This window comes from Tachypleus tridentatus, chromosome 2, assembly GCF_004210375.1.
Source record: "Tachypleus tridentatus isolate NWPU-2018 chromosome 2, ASM421037v1, whole genome shotgun sequence".
NCBI classification, from domain to species: domain Eukaryota; kingdom Metazoa; phylum Arthropoda; class Merostomata; order Xiphosura; family Limulidae; genus Tachypleus; species Tachypleus tridentatus.
Genome location: NC_134826.1, coordinates 46,579,875 through 46,599,507, shown reverse-complemented (window position 1 = coordinate 46,599,507; position 19,633 = coordinate 46,579,875). Strand labels below are relative to the sequence as shown.

At 36.5% G+C, this 19,633-nt stretch overlaps 1 protein-coding gene across 3 annotated transcripts in view; it reads left to right on the top strand.

The window, feature by feature from the left end:
• The first annotated feature begins 464 nt into the window (after positions 1 to 464).
• The window catches only part of LOC143242718 (ras GTPase-activating protein raskol-like), a 100,091-nt gene continuing 80,922 nt past the window's right edge, over positions 465 to 19,633 (top strand). For all 3 annotated transcript variants that reach the window (XM_076486203.1, XM_076486196.1, XM_076486193.1), the window contains exons 1-2: positions 465 to 1,884; positions 15,819 to 16,002. In XM_076486203.1, coding sequence (XP_076342318.1) covers positions 910 to 1,884; positions 15,819 to 16,002 — 1,159 coding nt within the window. In that variant the 5' untranslated portion in view covers positions 465 to 909. The remainder of the gene's footprint in view (positions 1,885 to 15,818; positions 16,003 to 19,633) is intronic.

The window sequence follows — 19,633 nt, the reverse complement described above, 5'->3', positions numbered from 1 at the left end:
CAACGATTTTCTTGCAGTTAGTGAATTAGTCATTTTTATCAAAATTTTACGAAACTCGGAAACTTGTTCCCTCGAGCCCACGAGATACCATCTGAATATTTGTAGTTTTAAGAAGTTTCACGATACGTATTTCTTTTGTAGTTACGAAGTTTCAAGTTGTCTTTTCATGTCTATTCTTAATACTTAAATTTTATGTACGAAAGTAGACTGTTTTGCTTTTTTTTTAATTATTATTGATCGATGTATATTTATTACCATTATTTCCTTATCCGAATTTATAAGCTATTGTAGTTTTCCTGCAACCGTGTATTTTTCGATTTTCCTGGTTTCCATACACGTGAAGTCTGCCAATGAAAATTCAACACATACTATATCAGATAGACTATCAACCAATGATTATCTACCTTACAAAAATAAGTAGCAAACGTTACGAAAAAGAAGAGCCACAGTCGCATGCTTATATTGTTTAAGACTTGTAAGTTAAGGAAAGTAATTTTCTTGGCACCAACAAACATAATAAGGTCACTGTTTTTGATGGTTAAAAATATAAACGGGAGTCTATAAAAATATCGTATTTCGTTCTAGTTCTGTATGCTTTTACCATACAGCTACAAGGTGTATCTTAGATTATTTGATAAATATCAAGAGAACATAATGATTAATAACTGTCAAAGCAGCAGTTTGGAGTTAAGAGAATAGAAGAATGTTCAGTTTGTTTGCTACTTTAAATCTTGGATCATTAGGAGAGGTAAGTGTGACATATAGCAGAAGATTGTGTTATTTGAGTTTTTTTAAACAACAGTAGTAAATTTACCACCGACACATCAGAACTGACAAATACGCAGAAGATATGTACCTACAATATCAGTAATTCTTCACCTATGTCGTCAAAAAGTTTTCGATTCAGTGATGACTGTAAGCGACAAACCAACAAAATTCCCAATGATTTCCGGCTTAGACTGGATAGTAATCAGATGTAAGATTCCAATAAAGCCCAAAGTCTTCATTTTTGCCACAGTTACAACAAATCATGGTGTTAGGTTTATTCAAGACACCATGAATGATACTGAACAAAATAAACGACGCCACCATAACCATGGTTTATGGCTTTGTCCAAGTCGCAACTTTTTGTCTGATACTAAACGTGGTTTCGGACTCAACTATGTACAGAATTCTCGATCCAGTAGAAGTAAAAACTCTTGGAGTGGCATTGACCAAAATGGCCATGACTCTGTGTTTTACGGTAAGCAGTATTTCCAATACAGTACTGTCCAGCATTACAATAACCAAAATTTACCGTCGTGGGCAAACCAAAGTCCTCATCTGAGGTCGTTTAATCCTTTTAAGTATCATAGTAATTACAGTTTGACATCTGAGACAAATGGAAATCTTGAACCCACCGTTTATCATGAGTTCTGGTACCACAAATACCATGTCTCACGAGTTCTTAAAGAAAAAAACTGTTTCCAACTGCACAGTGATTACGATTCCAAAATATTTACACACCAGAGGTATCAACACATAATTGAAAATCCGTTTCAGAACCTCCGAAGCTACGAATTACCCGTCTTTACACGCAATAGCTCCCACTTCAGCAATAACCACGGGTTAAAATGTCGTGTTAAACACGAATCAGCATCCTTTAAGGACCAATTCTTCAAAGTTAACAACCAAAGTCGCGAACTTCCTACAGGCCAAAGGGTGAGACAGGTTCATAACAGAAAATTTCAGTATTTTCCTACCAGGTGTAATAGAATGTTGAACCTTTGTTCGAATTCGTGGCTTGGGGTACAACGAAAATCTCGTGATCATTGTAGCTTCTGTACGCCTTGTGTGATTCCTCGTGTTCGATTGCGAGAGACAAGCACCTGTGAAGTTGTGAAGGTAGGTTTGAAATGAAATGTAAAACTTAAAGCATTGATTTCATTCCCATTTATGAATCTAGAAAATAACGTGCTTATATCAACGGTTTCCAACCCTGGGTGTACCAGAGAACCGTCAAAAAATTAAAAACAAAGTATATTCTATTACTCAAAAGTGACAAAAAAATCTCATTAACCAACATGTTCTACTAGCCAGCGCTTAACGCTCACGTATTAATACCTTATCCATTAATTATTTCCTTTTATTTAAATTGTACGAATAAAAACTACTCTTAATTTGTTATAGTTATAGTCCCTTGGTGAGTTAGCAGTAAACATAAGGACTCGCAACACTAAATTCAAGGTTCTATTGCCCTTGGCAGCCAGAGTCCAGGTAGGTTAATGTGTGGCTTTGAGTTAAATAAGTTTTATGTGTCAGGGGTGCACTGCTGGTTCAGAAACCTGACAAGGGGTACGCAACATAAAAAATACTGGGAACAACTGAGCTATATATACAGATAACTGGAGTAACTACGTTAGGTGGATGAAATATATTCATTTGTAACAAAGGATAGTAACTTGTGCTTCTGTTTTTTAAAATGATAAACGCTAAAAGCGCAATAAAAGTATATAGCCATACATTAATGAAAAGGAAGATATACTGTTTTCAAAACTCTAATTTAAACAGTGGTTACGTAATCCATTCTAGTACTGGAGGACACACAACATTGGTAATTTTTTCCAAAATTAGATATAACATTAGAGGGGTCCAACTCCTTCAGCATGACCTTCCCCATGTTATCATGTACCGCTGTGTCAAGTTTGATGCTGATTGATAAATAAATGAGTAAACGTTTATGGAACAGATATATATACATGTATACATTCTGATTTTTATTTATATAGGTAAATTGTAACCCATTTTTATAACTTTATACCACACATAATTCAAGTATTACCATTATGAAATGACTAGCCTTTTTTCTGCCTTTTCACTAAAATACTTCACCTGGTGAGACCCTAAGCTTTTCAACTTCCATTTTATTTAGGTCAAGTTTTGCTTGTAACTGTGACGAAACTCTGTCCATGGAGTTTTCTTTAAACACAGACATGCGTAAACTTGAACATTAATGTATGCAAACAAACACAGCATATCTCCTCACCATACACAATGTTCCATGGGATCCTCAGAATGCAGAAGATTTCAAGACAGAAATGGCAGCAGAAGGATATACTGTACCATATATACTTTAGAGAGATATACACTTAACAAAGTATCAACTTGAGGTTTCTTTGTGAAAAAGATGTATTGGAACATACTAAACTGCGACCTAGTAAAGCGTAGTACAGGCGGTTTATAAACAGATTTATTTGCAATGACAAAACATTTACAGGCAATATTTGGACAACTAAGATTATTCTTTGACAGAGTATCTGCAAGTTCAGGATTTGTGTGAATCAAAATACTATTAATAACAAACACTTGTAACGTTTAAAAATCTAAACAGTGTTTCTAGGCTCAAATTTCCTATTCCTTATATAGCATTTTTTCCTGCCTTTGATCCCTATAAGATCAAAAGAAGGTAAAATATTTTGAATTTCGCGCAAATCTACACGAGGGCTATCTAATTTAGCAGTGTAAGACTAGAGAGAAGGCAGCTAGTCATCACCACCAAACCTTGGGCTACTCTTTTACCAACGAATAGTGGTATTAACCGCCGCATTGTAACGCTCCCATGGCTGAAAGGGTGGGCATGTTTGATGTGACGAGAATTCGAACCCACAAATCTCAAATTACGAGTCGAACGTACTAACCACCTGCCCATGCTGGGCCCAAGTAACGTGTTTGCTTTAGTTTGTGGAGGTTATCTTAAGATTCCTTCGTAAAATATATATTTTATATTGGATGAAATACAAGGGCGTGGCTTCCAAAATCCTCATTCTGCCAAATATTTTGACCTTAGACCTTTGTAAGATACCAAGTTTTCAACAAAAACATATATTTAACCTCTGTAAAATCGCAAGAAAGTTTCATACCTGTCTGCCTTACTTCTATGAAAACTGTACTAAACTATCTTTTGCAGTGTTTCGAAATATAAAAATAACACATGCCACCCTTTTTTTTTTAACTCCCGTGAAATCGAAATCAAGATAAATCATAAGATTATCTGTTTTAGTATATAGGGATTGTCGCAAGATATCTTCATGGACTGATAGAAATATAAGTGAACTAGTGGCTAAAAAGAAGTGTTTTGACCCTCTAAAATAGAGCAGATGCCTAAAAACATAAAAATTTTAAAGGCAAGTTGGGCGTATGGACCAACTTTCAAGACAAGTGAGCCAGATATAAAGGAGTGGCGTACAGTACAAATTGTTGGAGAGAGGAAAATATAAACAGGATATACGGTATTGTCTCTATCACATTAGAAGACAAGTTTTTTCCTTGTACTGTGTTTTATTCAACAATTAGAATAATGCTCACTTACATATCCTAGAAGTCTCTTTGTTTGTTTTGGAATTTCGCACAAAGTTACTCGAGGGCTATCTGTGCTAGCCGTCCCTAATTTAACAGTGTAAGACTAGAGGGAAGGCAGCTAGTCATCACCACCCACCGCCAACTCTTGGGCTACTCTTTAACCAACGAATAGTGGGATTGACCGTCACATTATAACGCCCCCACGGCTGAAAGGGCGAGCATGTTTGGCGCGACGGGGATGCGAACCAGCGACCCTCAGATTACGAGTCGCACGCCTTAACATGTTTGGCCATGCCGGGCCCCTACAGGCCTGTCTTCGTTTTTTTATGCCTAGCTTAGCCAGGTAGTTAGGGCTATAATTTCGTAATATGAGGGTTACGGGTTCGAATCCCCGTCCAACCAAACATGCTCGCCCTTTCAGCTGTGAAGGCGTTTTAACATGCATATCAATCCCACTATTCATTGGTAAAGGAGTAGCCCAAGAGTTGGCGGTGGGTGGTGATGACTAGCTGCTTTCCCTGTAGTCTTAAACTGGTAAGTTAGGGACGGCTAGTGCAGAAAGCCCTCGTGTAGTTTTGCGCGAAATGCAATAAACAAACAAACTTATTGTTCATACGCCTTTAAGTCCATTCAGATAAAGGTTAGTCGCTCAGGTCTTTCTAGACCCGAGGCTCATGTTTCAGGTTTTGACCAAGGTTTTTTACACCTGGATGACCAGCCCTGTTGGTAACCTCTTCGTTTATCCGGACTTGGGTTTGACATTTTCATTTGAAAGAAGCAAGGGATGAGTTTCAATAGGTCTCACTATATTCGTGTGTTTTAGTCGTGAATTAAATTTTATGAAAATTGAAATATCGCTTTAATTCTAGCATAATCAATTATGCACTGACAAGTATTATCGAACTACGTTAACTGTGTGTGTGTGCGCTATTCCCTGTTACGCTTATAACGAAGTAATGTTTATTCATTAGATTTCTAGAACTTAATCCGAAGTATGCAGCAACTGCTTTTCAAACTATAAATTTGTTTTAATAATGTCTGCCCCCCCTCCCAGGTGTCTCAGCGACAACTGTGATCGCTAATGGCGCTAGAAATTTATACCCACGGTGAACACAGCACGGACAGCCCACTATGTAGCTTTCTGTTTAACAACAACTAAACAGTGCATGAAGTTCGTTTTTTTTCGGAACATTCTTTGGATAAAGATAATTTATTTAAAGACAGAGTTTAATAAATTACGACCCCAGTAGTCATTTTTGCATTAGATTTGAAAGTGACGACCGTTAAATTATTCTGTCTATTAGTATTTGTTTCTTATAGATAGGATGTGCGTAGTTTGATAAATTTTTTCGCAGGAATTTGACAATTACACAACTATGGGGGAAAAATATAGTACAGAATTTACGTCATATAAAATACGTCCCGATTGGACTATTGATTACTTTCCTTGCGCTGAGCCACGCTCACAGCGCATCTAGTATTAACAATTAATGTTTCAACTGCTGATTTCGCAACTTCCAAGAATCTGCTTCACGTGTATATCCTGAAGGCCACACAGCATATTCCTTATAAGTTTTGCAACGTTACCTTCGTGTTTCACAATCCAACTTCTTTCTGCTGAAAGAAAGTTGATTTCATTCACATATAGCAGACGAATTTTTTTATCTTAATTTGACATACACCAGGTATATGTATAAAAACACACACACAAAGAAAACGGACAATAAAGTGAAGTTGAAAAACAAGTTATTCAGTCGTAAACTATCACAGAAACTTAGAATGTTTGGAATTCTGTATGCAATACATTGAAAAATACGGATACCATATAACACCTTATTATATACAAGTTTCTGCTGTTTTCTGACGAGTGTTAGCATACCAGTTAAAAGTAATAATGAAAATAAAATGGTTACCAAAGCTTACTTTTACCATTAAAATTTCCAGTTACAAATAAATTTGATAACACAAGTGTTGTATCTACATGTATAAACTGGTTGAAGATAATACATGTCTGTGTCTTAATTACAAAGAAATCAGGATTTGATGCTTTATGTGAGGTAATAACTTGTTATCTGTCATATAGTATGTGTATTTGTTTTTATTGTACAATGGTCTATCTAGACTCTGTTTGCTGTGGATCTGAACTTTTTCATTGTGACGTTACATGCTTTTCAGCCATAATGTTACATATATATATAAATATATATTCCCCCACACATACAAACGTATAACACAAAGTCAGGTCGCTAAATTATCGAACTAATTTTCCTTTGATAATTTCTCTAGGAAAGATTGGTTTGGTTTGGTTTGGTTTGAATTTCGCGCAAAGCCTACTCGAGAGCTATATGCACTAGCCGTCCCTAATTTAGCAGTGTAAGACTAGAGGGAAAGCAGCTAGTAATCACCACCCTCCGCCAACTCTTGTGCTACTCTTTTACCAACTCTTTTGATCGTCACATTATAATGCTCCCACGGCTGAAAGGGCGAGCATGTTTGATGTGACGGGAATTTGAACCCGCGACCCTCAGATTACAAGTCGAGTACCTTAACCACCTGGCCATGCCGGGCCCTAGGAAGAAATTCTAAGATTTTCCATTGCATAATCATTTCATTCTCTACTTCCCAGTAGCTCAGCGGCTGGTCTGAGGAAATATAACGCTAAAAATCAGTTTCAATCCCCACGGTGGCAGAGCACAGATAGCCAGTTTAGTTCAATATAATTAGCACAATTAATTACATACTTTACTGTCTATTTATTTATTGTTATTTTAACTATTGTAAGTTCTTCAATATACCAGCACATTTCCGCGTTCATTACCCCTTTCTCCATCTTCCAAATTCGGCCCAGCATGGCCAGGTGGGTTAAGGCGTTAAACTCGTAATCCGAGGGTCGCTGGCTATCCGCGCTAGCCGTCCCTAATTCAGCAGTGTAAGACTAGAGGGAAGGCACTAATCATTACCACCCACCACAAACTCTTGGGCTACTCTTTTACCAACGAAGAGCGGGATTAATCGTAGCTTATAACGCCCCCACGGTTGAAAGGACTCGCATGTTGGGTGTGAGGGTGATAGAAACCCGCGACTCTCGGATTACGAGTCGAGTGCTTTAACCACCTGACCAACTTTACAAAATTTATGAATAGCGATAACAATAATTAGAAGAGTGTATAATAATAACATTACAACCATACAATGTTCGCTATAACCAAGTGGTTAAGGCACTCGACTCGTAATCCGAGGGTCGCGGGTTTGAATCCCCGTAGCATCAAACATGCTCGCCCTTTCAGCCGTGGGGGCGATATAAACAACGGTCAGTCCCACTATTCGTTGGTAAAAGAGTAGCCCAAGAGTTGGCGGTGGGTGGTGATGACTAGCTGCCTTCCCTCTTCTCTTACACTGCTAAGGTAGGGACGGCTAGCGCAGATAATCCTCGTGCAGCTTTGCGCGAAATTCAAAACAAACCATTCCTCTCATTCCCATCTTCGAAATTTTTATTCTCATATGATAATCATCCAAATTTATTATTCAAAAAACAACACTAAATCTTACTTTCACATCACATTTTTAGTCCTCCCACTTACCTTTCAGATCACGTCTTTATTCAGTTAAATACAATTAACCTAAATTAACTGCCTTCTCTCCAGTCTTACACCGCTAAATTAGGGACGACTAGCGCAAATAACCTTCGTGTAGCTTTGCGCAAAATTCAAAATAATTATTCCGTTAACAAGTGTGACGTAATATACTGTAACGGAGAACTTTCGGTAAAACTTGACGGTGATACTTTTTATCACCGGACAGATTTTGCGTTGTTTTTTGTCTATAATTCTTGTAAAGTACCACGTATATCTGCAAATATCTAATCTTGTAAAGTACCACACATATCTGGAAATATCTAAATGACCAAAGATAAAAAATCTTCGAATATCTTATTTAATACATCTGTTGGATCCTAGGGGTCGTTTAGTTGATATCCAGTCTACATGGAAAAGGTTCTATCAAGGTATGTAATACAAGTTGTAATTTGTTATTATATACGATAACTCTGGTGAACACGGATTTAATACACATATAAATTTACATCCTTATATAAATACTACAGTTATATTTTAAACTTAGCCTTTCTTCGAATCGTTGTTGGTTACACTCCCTAATTCCATAAAATGTGGTTGCGTAAATAACCCAACTTTCACACTGAACTATATTGTTGTATCTTGTGTTGTGTTCTAAAGTCGAGTCTGTTCTCTCTTGGAATATCGGTTACCTGAATCAGGTGTAATATGTTAACTCCTATTGGTTGTACTACAAATAACGTATTTCGATGAAAAGGGGGTGTTGAGTGTTTAAAGCTTTAGACGCGTCTCTGCAATTTTATTAAGCATTATATAGAAAGTTTTGCTAACTTATGAAGTTATAAAAATTGCTTGAAAAATATTTACACAGATGATTGTGATAAAAATCAGTACAACGTATCATGGCATACTTATTATAATTAATGTATTTACACAAATTATTTTGATATTCCAACAATAATACATCCTATCACGACGTACTTACTGTAATTAATGTATTTACACTAATTACTGTGATATAAGAACACTATAATTTATCACGGCACAGTTACTATATATATATATATATAATAGATCAAAATGCGTTTCACAAGAATTTTTGTTCACAACCATAACTTCTCAGCTTACGTCTTCAAAAGAATTTGCTAAACACAGAAACTGAAGGAAGGTATTCCATAATATTCAAACGAAACGCCATGTTTTGTCTAGAATTTTCTTCGAGGCCTTCGTATTTGTTTTTAATTAATCTTTCTTAGATTTGAGTACATGTATAAATATATGTATGTATACTGTGTTGTCACAGGAACTTGAATATGGTAGTAAACGTGCTGGCAGAAATATTCATGTAAGTGAACTAACACTACTTTTTACTTTATATAATATAAGGTAGACAAACTGTCGTTTGAATCCTGCATTTTAAGCACTGTATTGTGTTGTATCGAATTTGTTAGAAATATGTTGGTGTGATGAGCAATCACAATTTTCTGAAGAGTATTTTGTTACCTCAGTGCTACAAAGTTTGTCCTGGTTATAATATGATATTACGTCATGGCACGCATTCTGGTTAGTTCGCTATACAACTACCATACTTACACATTGACAATAGGGACAACGTTTATTAGGGGCTTCTGGGGTCAGAGGTAATTTTACGGACTAAAATCCAAGGTTTAATTCCAAGGTTCAAATCCCATAATCGATTAGAAAATAATAGCCCATGAATTGGTGCGGTGTTATTGTCAAGTTACGTTTTCTCTCGTCCATAAGTTTAAAGTTTGAGACGATTCTCTGCAGATGGTTCTTGCGTATCTTTGTGCGAATTTCTTAAATAAGCAAATTATAAATACAAAGTGATGTTCATTGGGACTTGATAAACTATAGTAAAGTTACCGAATGAGTAATCAGTTAACACTAAACAGTGATGCTCACAATAGATACACATTCCTTATGGAAAATGTTTTGGTTTGGTTTACTCTGAATTTCGCGCAGAGCTACACGAGGGTTATTTGTGCTAGCCGTCCATAATATAGCAGTGAAAGACTGAAGGAAGCTAGTAACCACTACCCACCGCCAGTTCTGGGGTTACTTGTTTTAGAAATGTATAGTAGGATTGACCGTAATTTTATAATGACCCCAAGGCTGAAAGAGCGAGCAAGTTTGGTTGGACGAAGATCCGAATTCGCAATCCTCAGACTGCGAGTCGAACGCCCTAACCACCTGGCCGTGCTAGGCCTTGTGGAAATGGTAAATATCTTTTAGGTTCATTTCCTGCAGTAACACTTCTGTAGTTTTTGCTTTACTTAGGCCCGTGAGTCGCGAGGAACACTTGTGTATATACAGATATAAATGTTCTTACCTTTGTAGTAAAGTGTAGCTTTGTTTCAAGCTAGTTATTGACAAGTATAAAACAACACAATGGGCTATCTGCGCTGCTTCCACCGCAAATAATCAAATTTTGTGTGTGTGTGTTTTGAGACTGTATAAACAACCATCTTTATGGTGTCAACATCTTTTTCAAGCGGTCAAAACATGATCACATTTCTTTGATAGATTGTTTGGGCAGAGTATTCATGATGAAACTTTGTAGAATGGACGACAACTGCCTGTTGTGGAGACACAACTATCGTGGACGACGTTTTGAAAGTTTTGAAGACAAATTTTCGCGATAATAATTATTTTTCTTGTCATCACATATTATTTTTGAGGATTAGAATCACGTTTCCTTAGTTTGAAAAAGACATTCAAATAATAACAATTATTATTATAACAAAACGTTTATATGTATAATTTGAAAAAGGCATTAGACAATAATAATTGTTATTATAACAAAAAGTTTATATATATATGGTGTTCCAACCATTGTTATGTTTGTTGTGCCCCATTCGACCTGATGAATTCTAGATTGAACGAAACGCGTCATCAGCAATGAATATGGCGATTGGGTTTGTTTATTTTGAATTTCGCGCAAAGCTACTCGAAGGCTATCTGCGCTAGCCGTCCCTAATTTAGCAGTGAAAGTAAGACTAGACGGAAGGCAGTAGTCATCACCACCCACCGTCAACTCTTGGGCTACTCTTTTACCAACGAATAGTGGGATTAACCGTCACTTATAACGCCCCCACGGCTGAAAGGGCGAGCATGTTTGGTGGGACGGGGATTCGAACCCGCGACTCTCGTATTACGAGTCTAGTGCCTTAACCACTTGGTCATGCCAGGCCTGGTTATGGCGAACATTACATGGTTGTAATATTATTATTATACACTCTTCTAATTATTCTTATCATTATTCACGAATTTTGTAAAGCTGGAAAGGACCTGGCATGGCCAGGTGGTGAAGGCATTCGACTCGTAATCCGAGAGTCCCGGGTTGTATTCCCCTTACACCAAACATGGTATCCCTTTCAATCGTGGGGGCGTTATAAGCGACGGTGAATCCCACTATTCGTTAGTAAAAGAGTAGCCCAAGAGTTAGCGGTGGATGGTATACTCTAGTTGTACATTGCTAAATTAGGGACGGCTAGTGTAGGTGGCCCTCTTGTAGTTTTGAGCGAAATTAAAAATACAAACAGGTTGAAAAGCTGCAATTAAATTTTTAAATGCTTAAAAATATGCCTGAAGAAAAATACTTTAAAATGTTAGTTCATCTTAGGCCTAATTCACACAGAGGATGAGGGACGTGACCCCTTTACTATTCATCAACAAGTGATTATTCCGTCACATTTCTAACATAATAGTATATCTTTATTTTAAGCTAAAGGACTTACCACTCGTATTAAATCCACGAACGCGAACCAATATAAAACAGTTATTAAAGAATTAGAATTTATTTAACGGCCTTCATTCCAATGGCTGTAAAGTACATCAGAAACCAATTCAAAATATGAATTTAAACAAGAGTTATGTATGGAATTCTCTTCCAGCATATATGATTATTATCTTCCAACTCCACCTCTCCCCCAGTTATGAAACCAGAATTTTGGCTTCGTATCTGTGTTCTATTTGACTTAACTGAAATCTGGGCCCGTCATGGCCAGGTGGTTAAGGCATTCGACTCGTAATTTAAGGGTCACGGGTTCGAATCCTCGTCGTACCAAACATGCTCGCCCTTTCAGCCGTGGGGGCGTTATAAAGTTAAGTCAATCTCCTATTCGTAGGTAAAAGAATAGCCCAAGAGTTGGTGGTGGGTGGTTATGACTAGCTGTCTTCCCTCTAGTCTTGCACTGCTAAATTAGGGACGGCTAGCACAGATAGCCGTAGCTTTGCGCGAAATTCAAAACAAACCAAACCAAACTGAAATCTGTTACGTACTGTTATACTTTTATTGTTGTTCTAAGTGGCGCACAACTTTCCTTATAAGGAAATGCTGAACGCAATGGCACTTTTTTAAGTTTTCTTATTTTAAAATTGCATCTTCGTATTAAGAATGTTTGTTGAAAGCCTTTTCATGTATGTGTTTTTTTTTTCTCTCTTAGCGTAACATGACATACGCCCCCGTCTAAATTTCCTCCTAAACATCCACCCACCTCCTATTTTCTCACGGATTTCAGCATGTTTATGATACACTGCAGACGACTAAACACATGAGACGTGCTAGGTAGACTCGTGGAAAAGAAAAGAGAAAAAACCTTCAATGACCCGGGTTTTCTTTTTTTTTTCATCTCTAAAATTGCAAATTGGCATGATACCTTAATGTTTGTAAGGACTTGAAACACGCTAAGGAGAAAGACCCTTGGAGAAAATTAAGACACGCTAAGGAGAGAGACCCTTTGAGAAAATTGAGAGACGCTAAGGAGAGAGAACTTCGGGAGAAAAGGAAATAAATTTCAATGATCCGGGATTTTTGGTCTTTTTTTTTTTTTCATCTTTGAGATCTATAGATGGCAGGATATCTTGGTGTTTTGTAAGTCACGTATGATAAGTAATTACTCTAATATAGATGGTTGAAAATCCTGAAATGTAGCTTCTAATTCGATATCATGTACGACTGGGGCTAGGGCTTTTGAATTTCATTTTTATCCGATAAAACATTCCCAACACACACACACACACAAAGAAATCGGTGCTTTTCCTATAAACACAGAGAACTTACAGAATTTGAGTTTTGACAATATTACACTGAAGGAAAAGAAACAGGTTTTGTCTGTTTGTAGTACGTTTGTTTTGATAACATCATATAAATTATTAGTTCTTCTTACAAAGTTTTAACATAGAACTATTTTATGTAGCTGTTATTAATCTGTATTTTCTTTGTTTATTTTTTTTTTAATTTCGCGCAAAGCAACACAAGCTTACCGTCCCTAATTAAGCAGCGTAAGACTAGAGAGAAGGCAACTGGTCATCACGAATAGTGGGATTGACCGTAACATTATAACGCCCCTACGACTGAAAGGGCAAGCATGTTTCGTGCGACGGGGATTCGAACCCGCGACCCTCAGATTACCAATCGAACGCCTTAGCCAACCTGGCCATGCCGGGCCGTATTCTCTTTACAGTGTCAAAAATGAAAACCCTGATTTTAAGGTGTCTAAATAATACTGATAAACAGCTAAAAGTAAACACCGATTAAGAAACGTACCGCAAAACAGAAACCATAAACATTACTTTTTTATATTTATGTTCTAAACAATAATATGTTTTATTTGTTGTTAAGCCCAAAATTGCGTAATGGGTTATCTAGCTGTGCCAACCGCGATTATCGAAACCGGCTCTTATTTGTTATAAGCTTCCATACTTACTGCTGAACCGTTTGGGATTACTTACGTTTAATTACCTGTTTACACTATGTGGTACCATGCTATTTTCTGTATGGTTCATTAAAGTAATACCTGTAATCCTATCCGTGGATGTTGTACTGGATCATCAAATTATCATATGTAATCCTACACGTGGTTATTGTAACAGATCATTAAACTAACACATGGAATTCTACACATGATTGTTGTAATGGATCATTAAACTAACACCTGTGCCCTATCCGTGGCTGCCGTAATGGATCATTTAACCAACACAAATAGTCCTATCCGTACTTATTGTAATGGATCATAAACTTAACACATGTAATCCTATCTGTGGTTGTTGTAATGGGCCATTAAACTAACACATGTAACCATATCTGTGGTTATTGTATTATAGTTCTGAATCAAGATTATTTACTCTGAGCATAACTAAATGTGTTTTTGGTACAGTCTTCAGTAAATTTGATAGCTTGTATCTTGTACAGCTGCCAAAGTTATTTGCCACCGTTCCTGATTTTGAGCTGAGCCGACAGATGAAAGGCAGCTAATAAATACCACCTTACCACTTATAATCCATGGTAAGGGATTGACTGCCAGTTTTATAATGCACCAACAGCTTAAAATACGGGAAATATTTTGAGGTGACGTACAAATTCGAACCCGGATCGCCAGACTACGAAATCCTCATCTCTATTACAGGGCAAATCCGCGCCCAGAATCTGGTGTCTCTTCTCCCAGAAAGTAGAAAATACCGTTGTTTTACTTTCCTAATATATTTTTTTCAAGAACATTTAACTAAATGAATGTGGTTTGAATTTCGCGCAAAGCTACACGAACGCTATCTGCGCTAACTGTTCCTACTTTTGCAATGTAAGACTAGAGAAAAGGCAGCTAGTCATCACCACCCACTCCCAACTCTTGGGCTACTCTTTTACCAACGAATAGTGGGATTAACCGTAAAATTATGATGCCCCTACGGCTGAAGTGGCGAGCATGTTTGGTGCGACGGAAATTCGAACCCGCGACCCTTAGATTAGGAGTCAAATGCCTTAACCACTTGGCCATGCCGGGCCGAATGTGAAGGTTTTTTGTTTGTTTGTTTATTTGTTTTATCATTAGAATACTTATGAAACACAATGGGGAACTTTATTATGGCAAGCGGAAAAGGACAATTTCATTATTTTTTTTTTTCTTACTGTGGCAAAGGGAGTCATTTTGTAAAATTGTAATTGTGTAAAGTAATGTAAAAATAAATTGAGGCTTAAAAATGTAAGCAATGAAACCCAAATCAAAATCATGATTTAACATAAACTGAAACTCCATAACTGACAGTCTTTCGCTAGTACAGTGGTAAGTCTACTGATTTACAACGCTAAAATCAGGGATTTGTTTCCTCTTGGTGGGCTCAGCAGATAGCTCGATGTGGCTTTGCTATAAGAAAACACACACACACACACACAAAATTGACCAATAATAGTTTCCCAAAATGGGAATACGTATTTTTTTTATACCGATTCATACATTTTGTTAAAGTACCACGTATTACCTCCGCCTGGTGGTAAATATATAAAAGTACATAAATCACAGTTTTGCGACTAAAATATTGATCATTCAGTCGTGTGAACTACCACGTTCTTCGTGTATATGAATTCGTACTTAATAGTTAATTGTAATTCTATTGTGGTTTAATAATATTTTTATGTTGATAGTGGCCTTGGAAATGCTGCCACTAAAATAATGTCGAATCACTCAAAGTAAACGTCTTTTTTTTAACGGATTCAATCAAACTATACATACATATATATATATGTGTGTTGTATTTTACTTGAGTCAAATACAATTAAAAAAATCCATTCTTGCAGATGTGCATTATCAACTAAAGATAATTATTTTATTTGCATCTCTTTGTGAATTAATTTTAATTAATTGTTATAACGAAAGTTAAGTTTTAAGACGAGCTTCTGTAATACATCCTAAAAATATGTCAGTAAGTGAAAAGATTAAAAAAAAACACAATAAATTATATTATGGACAAATATTATAGGCTTTAATAGTGTGAATTAATAGAATTTTTTTAAAAAAATCAGTAAAACATAAGAATATAATGAGGTAGATGTCAACATTAATATTGAGTAATATTTCAATTTATAGCTTTGTCAGTTTCTCCTTAACATAGTATGAAAAACCTAAAACCCCGAAAGTAACGAGATGTTGCGAGAACAACATCCAGCAGACGTTTAGAAGTCGATTAAGTCAACGGAATTCAGACTCAATCCCACTGCCAGTGGATGAAGAGAATCCAGAACTTGTGGGAATAAACTTCGTGCGATGTCAACGGCTAAACAAGACAGTTTTATCAAGTAAGAACATGAGGCCTAGTATTTTTTCATTAACAAAAGTTGACTAATTACATTTCAATTAAAGAAATAGTGCTTTTTTTTTCTTTCGTTTTCTAATCTTAGGCTTCCCAATATTAGAAATATTGATAACTTGCTTTGTACCTTCCTCCATATAATTATTTATATGTTTATCTCTGATGTGTCTCCCTCCACACAGTTATTTACATGTTTATCTCTAGTATGTATTCCTCCACACAATTATTTATATGTTTATTTTTAGTGTGTATTCCTCCACACAATTATTTATATATTTATCCCTGGTATTTCTCCCTCCACATAATTATTTATTTGTTTATCCCTGGTATGTCTCTATTTACATAAATACTTATATGTTTATCATTGGTATGTCTTCCTCCACACAATTATTTATATGTTTATCCTTGGTATGTCTTCCTCCACACAATTATTTATATGTTTATCCTTGGTATGTCTTCCTCCGTACAGGTATTTATATATTTACTCTTGTTGTGTTTTTCTCTACATAACTTATATGTTTATTATTGACGTATTTACCTCCATAAGTTTGTCTATACGTTTATCCGCACTGTATTTTACGTCGTACAGTTACGTATATGTCCATCCTGACATACCTTCATCCATACATTTGTTTATACGTTTATCTCAGATATGTTTTATACTATATAAATATTTACATGTTCATGCTTGCTATGCCTTTTTCTTACGTACGGTTGTTTATATGTTTATCTCTGGGTGTGTATGTGCGTGTATTTTCTTATAGCAAAACCACATCGGGCTATCCGCTAAGTCCACCGACGGGAATGGAACCCCTGATTTTAGCGTTTTAAATCCTTATGCTTACAGCTGTACCAACGGGGAACTTTTATCTCTGGAATACAAAGGCATTAAAAACCAAAAGGTGTGTACAGTTAACTGTTGGGCTGACTTGAATTATATTTGGAAGATCGAGCGTGCCGAGATTTTGAATACGAAGGTTCATGGTTCAGGACCCGTTGTCACAAAAATGCGCTCCTTGCTTTGGGTCATTGATGCGCCGTTAAAGCGACGATAAAACCGCATTATTTGATGTGACAAGAGTGCGCTAGCAGTAGAGGGGTGAAGTTGGCTAGCTGTCTTCCATATTAGCTATTTTGTTCAAAATTATGGAAAGATACGCTCAAATAGCTTTGCACAGATATTTGAAATAAACAAGCAAACAAAATTGGGAGTAATTAAACTCGATACATTTGAACTGTATATTAATCAAATGTTAATACTTTTTTACTTCTTGAAAAATCTTTTGGAAATGCACTCTACAAAGATCTCTATTCAAAACATTAATGTTTAGTCTGCATGACCTTATTAATGATAATAAAAACAAATTATAGCGAAGTGTTGTGCGGTAGCTTTAACCATGAATAGTTCGCTTTTATATTCATTCTGTGGTTACGTTTCTGTTGCTGTTACAAATCTTTTATTTAATCGTTGTTTAGAATATGAAACCCAATATAATGTTACGTTATAATTATGTTATAATGTTAGTTTTTTAGTTACATAGCTTTAGTTGTTTTTATCCGTGCCCTAATTATGAGGTCAAACTCTGAAAGTGTAGTTGGTATCCAATGAACAGTTGAATAAAACTAGAGGTATTATGGTATAAACTTACAGGTAATCCCTACAGCTGTGCAATGTACAAAGTATTTGCACAGAGATGGAATCCTTCCTCAAGTTAACCACTGGACCAACATTATTACAGTTAAGTGATACAGTTGTTATGGTTAAAGAGTCGCTGCAAGATTCTGTAAAATGTTGTAGCTGTGGTAACAATCGGAAAATAGTTTTTTGTTTTCAGAGAAGAAAGTTACACAATGCGCTATCCTGGGTCTGCCCGCCACGCTTAGTTCCAAGCTTTAGTCAGGATAAAACTCGGGTAACGTTTCCTACCTTTTCAATATATTAGTTCTAATTAAACAAAAAGATTACGCCTTTGACTTTTTTTTCTTCTTGTTACATTTTATTTGGAAATTGATCTTGGATCTTGGTAGATTTATTATATAATTTAACAGTTGCTACCTGCTTAATACAAGTAAATTATACATGTTGGAGAACCTTAAAAAGAACTCGCTGACTTAGTCAAATAATTAGTGTTATTTTGAAACAAACAAAAGTAAATAGTTCGTAAAAGAACATCAATCAAGCGTTAATTGATTCAAAAATCAAATGTTTTTTGAATTTCGCGCAAAGCTGCACGAGGACTATCTGTGCTAGTCGTCCCTAATTAAGCAGTGTAAGACTAGAGGGAAGGCAGCTAGTCATCACCACCCACCGCCAACTCTTAGGCTACTCTTTTACCAACGAATAGTGGGATTGACCGTCACATTATAACGCCCCCACGGCTGAAAGGAAGAGCATATTTGGTGGGATCGGGATTCAAATCCGTGATTCTCGGATGACGAGTCGAACGCCTTAACACACTTGTCCATGCCGGGCCAGGGGGAACAAGATTAATAGAAGTTTATTATATGTATTTTGTAACTGCTATAACATAATGATAAGTGTACATTTACAATTCGTTAAGTACGCTTTGTTAGTGCTTGGTGAGCGTAACGTTATTGTATCATATTTGACCGAGGCTCGGCATGGCCAGGTGGGTTAAGGCGTTCGACTCGTAATCCGAGGGTCGCCGGTTCGAATCCCCGTCGCACCAAACATGCTCGCCCTTTCAGCCATGGGATGTTTTAATGTGGCGGTCAATTCCGCTATTCGTTGATATTAAAGAGAAGGCCAGGAGTTGGTGGTGATGACTAGGTGCATTCCCTCTAGTCTTACACTGCTAAGTTGTGGATGGCTAACGCAGATAGTCCTTGTGTAGCTTCGCGCGAAATTTCAAAACAAACCAAAAATCCTTTTCACAAATTATTTTAGCCTCGGATTCTAGTGATAAATCTATGTGCAAGTACTGTTTTTGGTTTTTACACAGGAAAAACCACACCAAAGAATTAGTGTTTTTGTTAGATGCAGTGTCCGAATGCTATAAAACTGTTTTTGACAATATTCATAGGCTTGAATGCAAACAAATTATTTTATCAACAGTGTTAAACCAGCGATGCTTGTTTTATACGTACGAGTTTCATTAGTTTAAAAACGAATAATAAAACAAGTTGAATTTTCAACGAAATTGTTTGAAAACAAAACAGTGGTTTCCTGCCTGTCAGGGAGATTTTATTCGATTACTTAATTTCGCAAGTTGATACAACCCTTTACGATATGTTAACTTGTCCGGGTTTGATTGTCTATCGGAGCGTTAAGTTTAACTGTATAACTACTCAAGTTAACGAAATAATTTGGGAAATGCAAGCTCGCTATTAACAGTATAAACCGAACCTGTCTGCCTGTTTTAGAAGTTTTACGCAAAGTTGCACAAGACCTATCCACACATATCCGTCCCTCTTTCTGAAGTGATAGACAAAAAGAAAGACAGCTATTTAACAACACATACCGCCATCTTTTAGGCTAGTGTTTTTTTGACAAAATAGTTGGATTTGACCTCACTCTTATAACGCACCCACGGTTCCAAAGTGCGGAGCACATTTTCGCGACATATGGATTCACAGTCCGGGAAAGTTAACTAATA